The sequence below is a fragment of the Ochotona curzoniae genome, unplaced genomic scaffold, assembly GCF_017591425.1.
Source record: "Ochotona curzoniae isolate NIBS_2020 unplaced genomic scaffold, NIBS_Ocur_1.0 contig_3819, whole genome shotgun sequence".
Classification (NCBI taxonomy): Eukaryota; Metazoa; Chordata; class Mammalia; order Lagomorpha; family Ochotonidae; genus Ochotona; species Ochotona curzoniae.
Genome location: NW_024466004.1, coordinates 33,685,657 through 33,703,355, shown reverse-complemented (window position 1 = coordinate 33,703,355; position 17,699 = coordinate 33,685,657). Strand labels below are relative to the sequence as shown.

Sequence of the window (17,699 nt, the reverse complement as noted above, 5' to 3'; positions counted from 1 at the left end):
GAATTTTAGGGCAAAAGAAAGGACTGCTGAGAGGTGAGAGATCAGAAGAATTGCAGAAAACCATTAAAAAAAAAAAAGGTAGATTTGAAGGCATAAATTCCATGAGATGCACAAAGGCAAAAAACCAGCATTCTAAGCAGTAGATCATCATAGTGAATACCACAAAGGTCAAAACAAGCCGAGTACAACACTGTAGGACATCCTGTGTTCATGACATACAGCATTCGCACATTTGCACGGTGCTCTATGACATTTCAATACCTAAATGATTGAATCAGGTAATTAATATATCTGCTCCATTGGACATATGTCACTGCTTTGTGTTGGAAACACGTGAAATCTATTTTGAAACAGTTTGCTAATTACTACAACTCTTACCTATCCTATACAACTTTAGAATTTATTCATCCAATTCAACAGCATCCCTGTGCCGTGAACATCCTCTCTCCATCTCTCCATTCCAATATCCTTCCCAGGCTTTGGTACCCACTATTCTAATGTTTACTTCTTTGAAATCATCTTTTCCTGTCACATACAAGAGAAAATATAAAGTATTTGCCTTTTGGTGCCTGAACTATTTTGCATAAAACTGTGTTCCATCCACGGTACTGAAAATGAGAAAACTTCATTCTTTTATGGCTGCCTGATGTATATCACATTTTTTATCCATTCATTCATCAACAGACATGTGTGTTGAGACTGCATTTTGGCAACTATGAACACAACTGCAATAAAATTGCAAGTGTAGATACAGATACCTTTTTAACACACTGGTTTCAATTCCTTTGGATAGACATCCAGATGTTAATGCTTGTTTTTCTAGTAACCCCCATACTTTTACCCCTAATAATTGGACTGATATTCTTATCCACATTATACAAGAGTGCATCTTTTCCCTCCCGCTGCCAGCATTTTTTATCTTCTTATAACAGACATTCTAACCAGAGTTAGATGATGTTTCACTGTAGTTTTGATTGGCATTTCCTTGATAATTAGTCATATTTTGCAATTTTTCATGTATTTGGTCATTTGTATATTCTATTTTGAAAAATGTTCAGTTCAGTTACCCATCCTAAGTCTCAACTATTTAGGATTTTGCTGCTGAGTTGATTGAGTTCCTTAAATTTCTGAAAAACTAATCCATGGAACAGTTTGCAAATAGTTATTTTCAATTTTGTGCGCTATCTCTTCACTCTGTTAATAGCTTTCTTTGCTATAAGGAAGATTTTTAGTTTGATGTAATCATTAGACTGTGTTTATTGGCCTGTATTTTTGGAATCATGGCCAAAAATACTTTGCCTAGAATGTTATCTCAAGAATCATTTCTTTTATATTATTTCTTAGAAGTTTCATAGTTTGAGATGATATACTTAATTTTTCAGTTAATTTTTAAGCAGAGTGAAAAATAAGGATGCACGTATCACTTCTGTGCATGTTTATGTGCAGTTTTTTTTTTTAATTTACTTATTTTTATCGGGAAAGCAGATTTACAGAAAGAAGATACAGAGATAATGATCTGGTTCTCCCGAAGCAGCCACAAGGCCAAAACTGAGCCAAGCCAAAGCCAGGAGCCAGGAGCTTCTTCAGGGTCCCATCGCCTTGGGACATCCTTTACTGTTTTCCCAGACTACAAGCACGGAGCTGAATGAGAAGTGGAGCAACCAGGATATGATCCAGTACCCACATGGGATCCCAGTGAGTGCAAGGTGAGGATTTAGCCCCTAGGCTATTGCACCAAGCCCTGATATGCAGTTTTTACAGCATCATTTATTTAAGAAAGTTTCTTTTATTCAGTGTACATTCTTACTATTTCTCTTGAAAATCAACTGGGAATTTTATTTCTGAGTTCTCTTATAGTGTTCCTTTGATCTATGTGTTTGTTCTTATGCCCATACTGTAGTATTTTGATTACTACAGCTTTGATGTAGATTTTGAAATTTGTTATTACAATGCTACAAGCTTTGTTTTTTCTTGTGATTACTTTGGCCAGGTAGAATAGTTTGGGGTTCCACACAATTTTTAGCAGTGGTTTTTCTATTTCCAAAAAAATGCCATTAGCACAATGATAGAAATTGTACTGAATATTTAGATTCGAGTAGTAAAGGCATTTTAACAATATTAATTCTTCTAATCCATAAATGTGGGATTTTTTTCATTTTCCCAGTGTTCTCTTCCATTTCTTTCATGTTTTTTAGTTTTCATTATACAGAAAATTCATTTTCTCAGTTAAATTTATTCCTTGGTATTTTGAAAACATTGTGTTTGGAATAACATCCCGTGCCCCTGGATAGGCAAAATCAATATCATTAAAATGTCTATACTACCACAAGCAATATACATTTTCAATGCAATTCCAATCAAATTGCCCAAAACATTCTTCACGGAACTGGATACAATGATTCAAAACTTCATCTGGAAACACAAAAAACCACGAATAGCTAGAACCATCCTGAAAAATAAGAAGTTAGCAGGGGGAATCACAATCCCGGACCTCTGGACATACTATAGAGCAGTGGTTATCAAAACAGTCTGGTACTGGCACAAAGACAGAAAGGAAGATCAATGGAATAGAATAGAAGCTCCAAAAGGGAACCCACACAAATACAACCAATTAATCTTTGACAAAAAGACCAATGACAACTCAAGCAAGTGGGAAGGCCTCTTTAGTAAATGTTGTTGGGACAACTGGCTGATAGCCTGTAGAAACAAAAAGATAGACCCACATCTATCACCATACACCAAGATCCAATCTACATGGATAAAAGACCTAAACCTACATCCAGAAACCTTCAAACTCTTGCAAGAAAATGTAGGAAATACCCTGCAAGACCTAGGAGTAGGTTCCGACTTTCTAAGAAGGACACCAAAAGCAATAGCAGTTGAGAACAGAATAAACAAATGGGACCTCATCAAACTAAGAAGCTTCTGTACAGAAAGGGAAACAATCAACAAAGTAAAAAAGCAACCCACAGAGTGGGAGAAGATCTTTGCACACGATATAGGCGACAGGGGGCTAATTTCCAGGATATACAAAGAACTTCAAAACAACCAAAAAACCAAAACAAACAAGCCACTCAAGAAATGGGCACGGGAAATGGGCAAACATTTCACAAAGGAACAAGTCCAAATGGCAAACAAACATATGAAAAAATGTTCCAGCTCCCTAGCAATAAGGGAAATCCAAATTAAAACATCGATGAGGTACCACCTAACACCAGTAAGATTGGCCCACATAAACAAGAACACCAACGACGCTTGCTGGCGAGGATGTGGGGAAAAGGGAACTCTACTCCACTGCTGGTGGAGCTGCAAATTGGTACAGCCTTTATGGAAATCAGTCTGGAGAACACTCAAACAACTCAAAATCTGCATACCATATGACCCAGCAATAGCACTCCTAGGAATATATCCAAAACACCTGTTTTACGACAAACCAACATGCACCCCTATGTTCATTGCAGCACAATCAGTAATTGCAAAAACATGGAAGCAACCGAAATGCCCATCAGCAGAAGATTGGATAAGAAAGCTTTGGTTCATCTACTCCATGGAATACTACTCAGCTATTAAAAAAAACAAAATGCAGTTCTTTGTGGCTAAATGGGCACAACTGGAAACTATAATGCTAAGGGAAATGAGCGAATCCCAAAAGATTAGATACCACATGTTTGCCTTGATTTAACCTGTAATTTTTTGTTTGGTCGTTTGTTATTTTTTGAACCTGTCATTGATACTGTCTCAACCCAGATGTTTCGAAGAATGGAACTTGCATTATTTTTAACATATTGTTTACCCAATACTATGTCAATTAATTCCATAATGTTGTATATTGATATTGAGGCCTTGTTGGGCCTTTTAACTGACCGGATCTTTACTCTGTTAGACCTATCTTCAGACCATAGAAGGTCTCCCCAAGAGGCCACTGAACTTATCTGGACAATAAGACGCTGAACTTTATGCTAGGCATGTGTTTGCAAGCAATGAATCTCAACTGAACTTGAACTATGGTTATGCAACAAGGTGGAGGAATCCACCATGGGGGGAGGGGTATGGGAGGGGTGGGGGGAATCCCCAGCGCCTATAAAACTGTACTACATAATACAATGTAAGCAACAATTAAAAAAAAAAAAAAAACAATCTTGATTTCTTTCTAACCAAATCTGTTACTATTGGTGTTTAAACTAATAATTTTTGTATATTAATTTTGTATCACACCTTCTCATAAATTTGTTCACCAAATTTAACAGTTCTCTGATGGAGCCTATAAGTGTTTCTGTGTATAAAAGCATGACATATGAAGAAATGGATAAAATGACCTTCTCCTTTCCATTTCTTTATTATTCCTCTGGCTGTGATTTTCAATTCTATATCAACTAAAAGTGATTGTGGTGAAAATGGACATCTTTGTCTTGTCTCTGATTTTGTAGAAAATTATTTCAGCTTTTCCTAATGAGAATGACATAGGCTGTGGATCTGTCATACATAGTTCTTTTGATGTTGAGGTACATTTCTTCTACACTAAAATGTTTCTCCTTTTATTAGGCAAGCACATATTGGGATAAAATTCCTAATGGTAATTGCTTTTGTTATAGTCAATGAGTTTTGCTAAACTGTGTTTTGCTTTGCTTCAGTATTTTTAAATTTCATTTCATTTGGTTACAGTCAATGTTATAATTAGTAAGTACAGATACATTCTTGTTGTTGTATTTTTTCTGTGTTTATTCACCCATTGTTTCATATAACCTTTGCTTCTCACTCTCTTTATTGTGGTTTCATGGCTTTCCATGTTGGTAGAATTTAATTTTTTTTTCATATGTTATCAACTTTATGGTTGAATTACCTACTTTCACATGTTATCTTTTTACTTCTGATGAAGTGCTCACTGATTGCTTGTAGGGACAGTCTAGTGGTGATGAATTCCTTCAGCTTTTCTTTTATTATTAACATAGAAGTTTTCTTCATAAATAGTTTTTCTTGGTATAATCTTCTTGGCTTGACAAATTTTTGTTTCAGGAATTTTGACTAGATAAGTCTTCGCTCTCCCAATCTATAACATTTCTGTAAAGAAGTCTCTCTTACAAGTGACTTGATACTTTTCTCTTATTTTAGAATTCCCTTTATCTTATATTTTCAATAGCTTGACTACTACACAGCATAGTGAAGATGTTTTCTAGTCAAACCTCCTAGGTATTTTTCCAACTTCCAGAATCTGGTGTCTGTAACTTTCACATCACTTAGAAAATTTCAGCTATACTTGCCAAATATTTTTTTCCTGAATGTCTCTGTCACCTTTTAACATTGAAAAACAATAATGAAAAGGAAAAAAATTCAACTTTCATTCACCCAGAAGAAGGATTAATTATTGAGCACTAGAAAGAGCTATCAGGGGGTAGGCATTTAGCCTACCAGTTGAGACACCAGTAAAGACACCTACTTCCCAAACTGGTATAAACACCTGGCTGCAACTACTGACTCCAGCATCCTGACAATACAAACCCTAGGATGGGACACTGACAGCTCAAGGGCTTTGACCTGGATTTAGCTCCAATCTCCAGGCTTCAGCCTAGTCCAGCCCCTGCCATTTCAGCCATCCGGAGAGTATGAATTCACATATTAAAGTTGTTTCTCTCTGTCCTGCTCCCTCTCAAATAATTTTTTAAAGAAGAGCTATGAAAAGACAGGGAAGAATCTTAAGTGTATATTTCACTAAGTAAAAGAGGCCAATTTGAAAAAGTTTGACTTTGTATGATCCCAATCATATGTCATTCTAGAGAAGATAAAAACAAAGCACAAAGCAAAAAAAAATAAAAAGGCAATTTTTTGGTTTGGGGGAAGGAAGGGATAAATAGATGCATTCTTTCAAGAAAAACAACCTTTGAAAACTGGTCATGGTTGAAACATACCCTGAAATAACAGAGGCAATATATAACAAACCCACAGCCAACATAATGAATAGAGGGGAAAAGGAAGCATTTTTAATAACATCTAAAACCATATGCATACAGTCAAAACATTCACATATTTGAATGAATGCATAGAAATGGACTTGCTAAATAAGTTAAAGAGCAATGTTTAAACAGTCTTTATTATGTTACACCAAACTCTGCTTACATGTAATCAAACTGTCTATGCTTTACATACACATATAAATGTAACTGCACAGAAAAGCACCAGAGGTAGCTGGAGGTGAAGCAACACAGGACAGGACAATGTACTGTTCTTATTCTACAGCATCGTGATGCATGAGCTTTGAGCAAGAACACATGAGTCATTCCATCAAGTTTTAAAACAGAAATACATCAACTCTATCACATAGCTTATGCTTAGTCACTGAGAATATAAACATCTTAAGGCCAATTATACAAAAGAGATATTTAAATTTTCAACTTAGAAAACTGAATAATATAAAAATACAGTAGTGGGAGGTATTTGGCAGGGTAGTTAAGGCACCCCTTGACATTCCTGCATCCCATATAGTAGTGTCTAATTAGAGTCCTATCTCTACTTTCAATCCATCTTCCTGCTAATGCTCACCATGCATGGTAGTGGATGGTAGCAGATATAGCTCAAACGCTTAGAGCTTTACCACCCACATTGGAGACCTAGATAGAATTCTTGCCTCCTGTCTTCAGCCTGGCCCAGTTCCATCAGGTACAGCTTAGGGTGAATGAGTCAGCAGATAGAAGATAGCTCTCTGGCTCTATCTTTATTTCACTCTGCCATCCAAGTAAGCAACATAAATAACTTCTTTAAAAAGAACAAGTAAACATGACTTGAAGGCAAATAAATGAAACTGAAATGAGCTGACAATAATAAATACACATTCAAAAGTGCAGATCAAAATCTGGCAGTATATACAAAAAGGTCAAGAAGAGTTGGATGATGGATTCATACATTCCTCTTATCACCTCTTGCATGTCTCCACGTGAAAGAATGGAAAACAGACATAATCTTCCAATTCTCTCTGCATCCACAGCATTTTGCAATGTGACTGCAGCTTTTCACAAAAAGAGCTGGAATCTATTCGCCCTTTGCTTAAATTTGGCCTGACTTTGTTGCCTGGTATGAATGAACACAGAAGTGATGGTATGCCAGTTCCCAGCCTGGGCTTCTGGAGCCTTACACACTTTCCTTCACTCTCTTAGGTCCTTAACTTTAACCAAGTAAACAAGTCTGAGCCAGTCTGATGGAAGATGAAGAACAGGTAGGGAAGTCCCTATGAGCCACAGCTTCAGGTTTATAAGTTGGCCCAACTATGAAGGGCACACATACAACCCCACATGACTTAAACTCACTACAGACCTATGAGGCAGACAACAGGAGATCAGATTTTCCCAGATGTTTCTGACCTAAACAGTCAGCCTACAGAGGAGATACACAAAACTAGCTCTTGACTTAAGCCTTTAAGTTTTATGAGAGGCTTATAAATCACCTATAGCTCATAAAATATGCATTATCTTTATAGTGAGAGAAATCACTGTTTAAAACAAACAAACAAACAAACAAAGTAAGGGAGAAGAATCAGCACTGTAGCATCATTGTTTAAGCCACTACTTGCAATACCAGTATCCCATATAAACAGTGGTTCAAACCCTGGCTGCTCCACTTCCCAATCCAGCTCCCTGTTAATGTGCCTGGGAAAGCAACAGAAAATGGTCCAAATATTTGGGCCTCAGCCTCCCCATGTGGAAGATTAGGATGGAATGCCTAGCTCCTTACTTCAGCCTGGCCCAGCCCTCCTGTCTATCACGGACAATTTAGAAAGGAAATCAGTGGATAAAAGATTTGTCTCTTTCTCCCTCTAACTTTGCGTTTCAAATAAAAAGTAAACCTTCAAAAAATAATAACAGCATTGCTAACCACTCATTACAATACTGTTTACATCAAAATATAAAGTTATTTTAGTTTTCAGCAGTACATAATTGAAAGTAGAACTTAATTGAAAAACGGCAAAATTAAATTAGCCCAAAAGTACAACAAAACTACATCATACTGAAGGCTTCAGTTGACTTTTAACATGAATCTATCACTGCCCTTACACAGGGAACTAGTAAAGTCCATACTTCAAACTCAAACAATCTGCTTTCAAATCCACATTGCTAACCACTTTATTAGGTAGCTCCAGGACAAAAGGATTGCCCACAAGAACAGGGGAAATTCTGCTCCTCTCTGATATGAAGTTAAAATAACAATGTCTAAAAATAGAGCAGCATAAACATATATTTACAAATCTGAAGACAAATTAGCAAAAGAAGCAAGTAAAAAAAAAGTTGAAAGAGGCTGCCTTGTAAAAACAGAGGTATAGAATTAATGGGAATAATGTAAGGAACTGTTAGTTGAAGTTACATTTTTTGACTTTCAATTCTATATAGGTACTTTTTTCCTTATACACTGCTTTCAAAACAAATATATGTTTTCTCAGTGAGTCCAACTTACTCCTGTCCTTGAGCATACCTAGTAATGAATGTACTAGCCTACCACAACAGTAGTACTAATTCCTCTCTCATACTGCTACATATCAAAATCATTTTTGGATGCTTCTATCAATCAAAAGCTAATTAAAACAATGCACTCCTCATTACAAGGTATTAATTCAAATACACTCAGTGTATAATGCTTAAAAAATAAACAAACATCGTTAGGGCAGCCATTTGGGGCAGAGGTTAAAGACACCACTTGGGACCCTCAAGCCCATGTTGGAGAACATGGTTGGAGTCTCAATTCTTCCACCTGTAATCCAACTTCCTGCATAATTTGTAAGCTGGGAGGCATCTGACTACTACTTAAATAACTGAGTCCCTGCCACCTACATGGGAGACGTAGACTGTGTTGCAGGCTCCTGGCTTCAGATAGGCACAGCTCTAGCTTTTGTGGCCATAGGGTAGTGGACCACTAAATGTAAGACTGCTGTCTCCATAACTCTGTGTCCATAAGCCTTTCCAAAAAAAAAAATCCTGACCATTATTATGACATATTTTTGCCTGAAATATCTCTATTTTTCTCAGAAGTCCTGGAAAGCCATACATAGCAGTACAAAGACTTAAGTCTTTTTAAGTATGTCTATCTTTTTCGCTAGAATCAGAGGAGAGCTACATATACTTTGATGCACAAATAACAGGTTTCACTCAATTAAATAAAATCAAAAGTTCAAAAGAAATAAAAGGCTATCTTTTATGCAATACCTATATCTAAGGTCATGTTGACTCACTCTCTTTGAATCATAACTATTCAGTACATTTTTGACAAAGCCTAGATTGCCCTTCCTTATCTATCTTGTCTAAATAGCTCTCTGCTACTTCTAAAAGGATCAATTATACTTAAATGTCATAATTACAATAAATAGTCAGGAAATCCAAAAATATCACTAATGTTTCCTCTACATTCAGAGGACAATAATTTTAATGTATTCCTTATATATATACTCAGATTAAGTAGGAATAAATTTCAAAAATGCCTCATAAGAATGATTTGTCTATTTTTATCTTCTGTACAGTTCATAAAATTAATGCTTTGAATGAGAGAAATCAGTTCTTTTTCTAGGCTAGCCATGTGGGAGAGTTACCACAGGACATGGGTTTGAACAGTTAATGGTTTACAGGTACCAGGCCCAGAAATGAGGGTTGCAGTTAAGTCAGGAAGAGCTGTGATTAGAATAACGTTCTAGTGCATTCACCAAACACCCCCCAAACTCAGGAAGCTTATACTTCTCAGTTGCACTGCTTTAATCCAGGGTCGTATGATGAGGCAAGCAGAGGCTGTGATCATACCAGACTAAGTCAAGTCATTTTTATAACTTTCAAAAAAGTGACTTATTTCAATGTCAGCGGAGAAAATGATATAGAATACATTCAAACCTTGGAGTATACACTACATAGAGATATACTTCCCACGTGCATGGTTACAAAAATATATTCACTTTGAGAGTATTTCTATCCAGGTTAAAAGTATTATTGGACCCGGCGGCGTGGCCTACTGGCTAAAGCCCTTGCCTTGAATGTGCCGGGATCCCATATGGGCGCTGGTTCTAATTCCAGCAGCTCCACTTTCCATCCAGCTCCCTGCTTGTGGCCCAAGAAAGCAGTCGAGGACAGCCCAAAGCTTTGGGACCCTGCATCCACATGGGAGACCCAGAAGAGGCTCCTAGATCCTGGCTTCAGATCGGCAAAGCATTAGCCATTGCACTCACGTGGGGAGTGAATCATCGGATGGAAGATCTTCCTCTCTGTCTCTCCTCCTCTCTGTATATCTGACTTTCCAATAAATAAATAAATCTAAAAAAAAAAAAGAAGTATTATTATTAGGTTAAACTTTCATTGTACAAAATTTTTTGGCGAAAAATATAGGGCATATTTCTTGGAAAGAAGCTGGGATGCTGGAGGAAGAAATATTTCAGGTATAATTTCCATTCAATAATAATCAAATGGGATGTAAAGTATGGATATATTACAGAGAAGACAGCCTCTGGGAACAAACCACCTTGGTTTAGAATGAGCATCCAGTGCAAAGTGTTCAGCTCCAGCTTTAGTTATCCACATCTCATACCAGAACATCTGCTTGAGTCTCAGTCTGACTGAGAAGGCAGTAGATGAATGGCTTAAAAACTTGGGTCCCTGATATCCACATGACAGACCATGATGGAGTTCACAGCTCCTGGTTTCATGGTTTGTTTTCTTGTTTGTGTGTTTGTTTGTTTGCTTTGTTTTGTTTTGTTTTTGTTTTTCAGTCTTAGCCATTATGGTTTGGAGAGGGATTCAGCAGATCAAAGGTATCTTTCTTCTCTCTCTCCCTTTCTGTGTCACTCTTTCAAATAAATCAGTAAGTCATTTTCAAAGACTGTTACTTGTCATGTATTTGAAAGAGTGACACAGAGGGAGAGAGAATCTTCTATCCACTGATTCACACAATGAGTCCAAAACACAGCAAGGCCAACGCTAGGAGCCAGGAGCTTCATTTGGGTTCCCCACATGAATACAGGGAGCTAACCACTTGATCCATCCCCTGCTGTTCTCCCAAGCCTTCAGTAGGGAGATGGATCAGAAGTAGTTGGGCCCAGTACGATAGCCTAGTGGCTAAAGTCCTCGCCTTGCACATGCCAGGATCCCATATGGGTGCTGGTTCCAATCTCAGAAGCTACACTTCCCATCCAGCTCCCTGCGACAGCCTGGGAAAGCAGTCGAGGACAGCCCAAACCTTTGGGACCTTGCACCTGCATGGGAGACCAGGTAAAGCTCCAGGCTCCTGGCTTTGGATCGGCACAGCTCTGGTCGTTGCAGCCACTTGGGAAGTAAATCAATAGACAGAAGATCTTCCTCTCTGTCTCTCCTCCTCTCTGTATATCTGACTTTGTAATAAAAATAAACAAATCTTTTTTTAAAAAAAGGAAGTAGAGCATTAAAAGTTCTGATGTAAAACATAACTCCAGCACTGATCACCTCTGTAAGTTTCTCAAGGTCATTAAACTTCAGTTTCCTATATGAATATGAAATAACATCACTTCCTGGCATTCATGTAAACAAAGACAAGTCAAATACACCTAACGTGTGGCTCTAGGGCCAATTCCAGCTTGAATCCAGGTCGTGTGATTTTGAATAAACTGTTTAACTTCCCCAATCCTAAGATTTTTATTTATAAGGGCAAAGGGGGACATCAAAAAGTTCAGGGAAGACGGTTATGATAAGTCAATTTTAATTTAAAAAAAAATGATACCAATGCATAGATTTTTCATAGTACACAATTTCCTTAAACAATTTGAAAACCTCATAAAATGGTGATGCAGAATTTACTTAATAAGATTGTGGTAAAAATTAGATCAAAATAACCATTACATCTATACAATATATATTGTGTCTCACATGCAAGTGTTAAAAAGTGGGTAAGGAGTGGTATTTATAGTAGCAGCTAAAATGCACCTTGGAACACCCATAAGCCACATGGAGTGCCTGTTCTACTTCTGGCTCTACTTCCAATGCATACTCCCTGCTAATGTCAAACTAGAAGTCAGCAGATTGTAGCTCAAACGCTTGGATCCCTGTGATCTCACAGCTTCAGTCTGTAGCATACCCAGCTATTGTGAGCATTTAGGGAGAGAAACAACAGACAGGAGACCAATCAATCAATATACCCTTCTCAGACTGTCTTTTAAATAACTAATAAAATTTTTAACTTTTTAAAAATAGATAGGTTTCCTACATAAATTAGGACAAAAAATAGCATCTATGTTCAATTATGGAAAGTTATCATGCTAATCAAATGGAAGATACTGTTATCTTAAGAGAGAAGCATTCTTTCCTGTCTCCAAGATGGCATGTAAGTTAAAATTACCTCCTACTGAAGACAGAAATTAATTGATTAAATGAGGAAAAATGAAAGGGTCTGGAAGAAATTGATTAATCAAAGGAAGAGTAATGAGTAATCCTTGGCTCAAGACTCATAGAATCCCCAGACAAACCATGATAGCAAGTATGGCTCTACATTTACATACTAAAACCTAGAAAAGCAGTCAAAATGGCTGGGCTAGGGTCAAATGGCCATGGCCTAACATCACAAAATTCAGATATGATGACTCGCAGCCCCTTTAGAACCACAGGTAGTGAGGTAAAAGCCATGACCTTGGAAAGAATATGGTCCACAAGGACAAAAAGAACCCAGGAAAATTAGAGAGAGTGGTATACTACATTATAAGTTAAAGCTTACAATTTACCTCTGTAACTACATCATCCTTGAGCTGACTTTAGTAATATAATGGTATGGTCTGGGTACAGTTTGTATCTTCCAAGGTTCCACTGTGATTGGAGGTTTGGGGCCTGGGCAATGATATTGGGAGTGCAATGTAACCTGTACAAGGTGGAGCTTATGGGAGGTCCTTAGTCCCTGGGTGCATACCCTTAAAAGGATTGGGGAGTCTCAGTCTCTGTCATGGTTCAAGACACAATAATCTGTTTATTTCTGCCCTACAACTGCAGCATGAAGTATATACCCAAATTCATGAATATATATTTATGTTTTTGTTTAAGGAAATACCATTCCACAAATAAGACCTAAGGACTTAAATGCATCGATTTCATAAACATTATCTTCTACTGTTCAAAAATTTATCTCTTATACCCTTACATGTACTTACCTATGTTCCATTTAGCTAATATTACTATAAAAATAACCCAAATGGGATGTAACATAATGAAACTCATTTTCAAAACTCTCCTTTATTTAAAAATAATGATCAGTCTAGGATTTACAATAATTTAATTCTACATATACATTTATTACTCAATGAATACTCCTGAAGTGAACTTTTTTTTAAAACTTTAAAGTGAAAAATCTGGGTTTGAGTCCATTGATTCCCCAATATATGATAGAAATTCAAGAAGAAAAGATGTAAGAAAAATAGCCTGTCTGCTAAATTACTATTTATTAATACTAGATATCTTCTAATACACACACATATATACAATATATAATATAATATGATATAATATAATATGATATAATATAAATTATACTTAGAAATCATTAGTTCACTTTGGTCTTTGAAATGAATCTAAATAATTTTCATTTACTGCATTTTCCATAAGGAATGTTTTCAATAAGTCTCCCCAGATTTGCAAATCATAAATGTTCCATTCCTTTTATATGATTTGAAATAATTGAAAGTTGGACCTTAGGTGTCAAGTGGACCTTAGAGACTAAGATGCCTAGAGAAAAGTGGATTCAATGTAAGTATAACAATTAAGGGATCAATGTCATAATTTTTAGAGCCAAAATATGGTCAGCAGTAAGACAATGCTTTCAAACAAAGGTCAATTCTAACAAAACCATGAATAAAAATCACCCTAATTTCTGTATTTGGACCAAATGAAATAAATGGAGTTACACATCACCAGTATTGCTTCCTAACTGACCTTCAGCTATTGATCTCAGATTTTCTTTTGGGTAAGAATCACCTAGAGGGCCACCAAGCCAAGACACATAAAATTTGCTGCCATAGATTATAATTCCAGTAGGCCATGGATCAGGCCTGACAATGATAAGTGGTAGCTAAGCCTCAGGGATTAACACTAATAAAAAGGCTTTAATGGTTGCCTCTTTTTTCTTGTCCAACTCCTTTTAGTGTGATGCTTCCTTGATGCGAATAACCAGTGCCAGTCCAACCCTTACTGAGCCATCAGAAGTCCAGAAAGGATTCAGAATTAGAGTCCTTAAACAGCACAAAGTCAATCACAAGGGAAACTTCTGAAAAACCTCTGAATTCTGACCTGCATGAAAGTCTTTCCAAATCTTCCCCAGAGTCAGGCCTAAAACAAATCTCTCAAGTTCATTTTCTCAGCTGGAATCCTAAACTACTAAATATTTCCCTGGCCAATCCTGCTTCAAAATCTCCAGCAGAGTGAACATTGTATTACTTTTCCAAATGTCTCTTATTCAGTCTCCTTTTATTAAACACTGAAAAAAATAACTACATTGACTGGTTATAACACCTGGTAGGCATTACAACTACAATTTCTATAGTATATCCAAAGGATTAGAAATCATTTTCAGTAAAAAGGTATGCAGTACATATCACCAAGATTTTTAAATTCTTACAGTAATTATTTTTTATTTCATAATGAGATGTATATTATAATGGAATTGCTTTTAAAAATCTAGGCAATTTTAAATGGTTTTAAAATTAAAAGCAACTGGAACTGTGATAAATTTCCAGTGGAGGTGTAAAATAACACACCCATTTCGACAAACTCTTCAGCAGATTCTTGTCAAATGAAATCCCCATCCACCTGACAGTACGCCAATATCATTCCTAGATGTTTATAACTCAAGTGAAATGAAAACACATGTCCACAAAAACTTATACAGAAATCTCTTTCAGTCTTGTATAAAATAGGCCAAAAAAATGAAAACTGTGATGGATATTTATTCAAGAAGGAGATGGGTAAGTAGAAACAGAACTCCAGTTTCCTCGGCCACAAACCTGAGATACTTTCACACACTGGAATGCTCCGTATTCAACAACACTTTACATGCCACAAATATTCAGATGGTCCTTTCTCCATAGCCAAGAAGCATTTATAGGCTCCAGAAAATGTAATTTACTAATGCTATGATCAAGACACTAGCTTGGCAAAACGGAGACAACTTTTTCTCTACTAGTAACCATGCAAATGCTAAGAATATTAACAAGGACAGTTGTTATTCAGCACTGAAATAACAGTGAACAATGAATATTCACAGAATCTAACCACAATAACTTAATATCTTATTTAAAATAACCATAATAATAATGACCATGAATATGCATATAATGGACTGCTTACTCAGTAACCCAAAAAATAATAAATTACTGAAATATGCAATAACATGAATAAACCTCAACAATAAATTAAGCCAAAAAAGGTAAACATAAAAGAATATATATACTATGTAAATCCATTTATTTGAAGCCCCAATACACATACAACTGATCCTAGCAGCAATCAGAACGTTGCTGAATTTGGGATACAGAGAATTGGCAGAAAGAAACGGAAAGAAACTGCCGGGGACAATTAAAATGTTTTATTACCTGCTTTTGCATAACACATACATTGGTGTCTACAGTTGTCAAAAGTCCATCCAACTGAATAGTTAATATCTGAATATTTTATTGTACATAAATGAAATCACTATAAGCAAGTGGTTTTAAACTTAATTATTTAAGGAAAAAGAGTGATTGCCAAAGTTGCCTCTTGAATTCAAAATAAATACACTGTACAAAGAACAATTTTTTTGATAATTAAAATTTATCTTTTAGAAAAAAATCCCACTTTAGCTGAGAGAAAAGCCACAGGTCCATGTTTATAGAACTATAACTCAGCCTAAATAAGAGCTGCCCAAGCGGCTGATTTGGCCTTCAACAGTCATCCCACGAGAACCGATATGAGAGAATGGTGGTTACCTTTGTTTCCCACACTAGCAAAGGTTCCAGATACAGATACAGATACAGATACAGATACAGATACCTCATGGTCACGTATTATTATTTAATACAATGAGCTCATTCAGTTTACTAATCAACTCTAATGTAGGAAAGCAAAAACCCTTTGCTCTTATTACCATTTCACCTTGCTTCTTTGCTTTTGTCAAAATGTAAAATAGCTAGAAAGATAGAATTCACACAAACTAACATGGAAGAAATCAAGGGAAAAATGGGCTTTTGCAATGTGGAAAATAAAGAACATCAACACATAAGTAAAAAATTAAGAAAGCCTTTACCTGCTGCCCTGTAAAGTATTTTAGGTTCAAAAAATATGCAAGGATTTTTATCCTCTATGCATGACAAAAGAAGTCCCTTGGCCTGGAAAGGGCTTCTGGGTATGACCACCTGTAAAAACAGATATTATTTAAAGACAAATTTAGTAAAAGTGTACCTTGTAAATTCATTTATAAGAAAGACAAACATTTAATTATCAATTACATGTAAAAATAGAAATTTGGCATTTATTTTAGTCTAAGTAATATTTATTATAAAATTTAAATGTCATCAAAAAGATATTCCTTTGTTAAACCACTTTTAATTAAGTCATTGCTCTTCTCTTAAAGAGCTTAGTTTAAGCAACATAAAGAAGAAAGTAATCTAAAAAGATCACACTTTAAAGAACAAACAAGTCAATGGTCAATATCCATCCATATCCATATTTATATGTACATAATTAAATCTCTTCTGCTAAATCTCTGCCACTATTTTCAAAGTGCACGCATGCAACTCTCTGATTCAATTTCAATTCCCAAGCTCTTTTTCAAGAAAAACACATGGTCTGCTTTTCAGCAGTGGAAAAGTAGTCCCCTGATTTTTACAATAGTGTCCCTATAATGTCCAATTACAGACAGCAAGAAGGAAAGTGAGGCTGCTCCTCAACCTCACTCGACAGGAAATGACCGTGGTGATGAGGAAGAGAATAATGACAACAGCAAGCACAGGTGTTAAGTAGGCCAAGTACTCCAGTCAGGTTAATTCACCTCCAGTTGATGGCACCCCATAAGGGAGTGATTGTTATGTTATCCATTTTAGAAATAGAGACTGAGGGCTAGAGAGAGATTAAGTAGCTCATCCACAATCACAGATGTGTGAGACTAGGGGTTCTCAAAGCTCTCACTGACACCAAAGCCCAAGCCTCTTAAGTCTAATCATGTTGCCCTCAAATCATAAATGTATGTCTAAATTTACTGATTGTGGACTTTTTATTAGGCAAGTATATTATACAAGAAGAGTTATTATTAAAATAAATATTATAATTTTACAGTTTTATTTCTTTTTTTTTATTGGAAAGGCGGATATACAGAGAGGAGAGACAGAGAGGAAGATCTTCCATCCGATGATTCACTCCCCAAGTGAGCCCAACGGCCAATGCTATGCCAATCCGAAGCCAGGAGCCTCTTCTGGGTCTCCCACATGGGTGCAAGGTCCCAAAGCTTTGGCCCGTCCTTGACTGCTTTCCCAGGCCACAGGCAGGGAGCTGGAAGGGAAGCGGGGCTGCCGGGATAGAACCGGCGTCCATATGGGATCCCAGGCATGCAAGGCGAGGATCTTAACCACTGCGCCACGGCGCCGGGCCCAGTTTTATTTCTTTTAATGCCAAATGTAACAGAAAGGCCCAACACTCGGGATAATCCTCCGCCTTCAAACACTAGCATCCCATACAGGCGCCAGTTTATGTCCCAGCTGCTCTACT

At 36.6% G+C, this 17,699-nt stretch overlaps 1 protein-coding gene across 2 annotated transcripts in view; it reads right to left on the bottom strand.

Annotated features, from left to right (window-relative positions):
- The window catches only part of BCKDHB (branched chain keto acid dehydrogenase E1 subunit beta), a 219,629-nt gene that overhangs the window by 144,479 nt on the left and 57,451 nt on the right, over window positions 1-17,699 (bottom strand). For both annotated transcript variants that reach the window (XM_040983676.1, XM_040983677.1), the window contains exon 6: window positions 16,243-16,351. In XM_040983676.1, coding sequence (XP_040839610.1) covers window positions 16,243-16,351 — 109 coding nt within the window. The remainder of the gene's footprint in view (window positions 1-16,242; window positions 16,352-17,699) is intronic.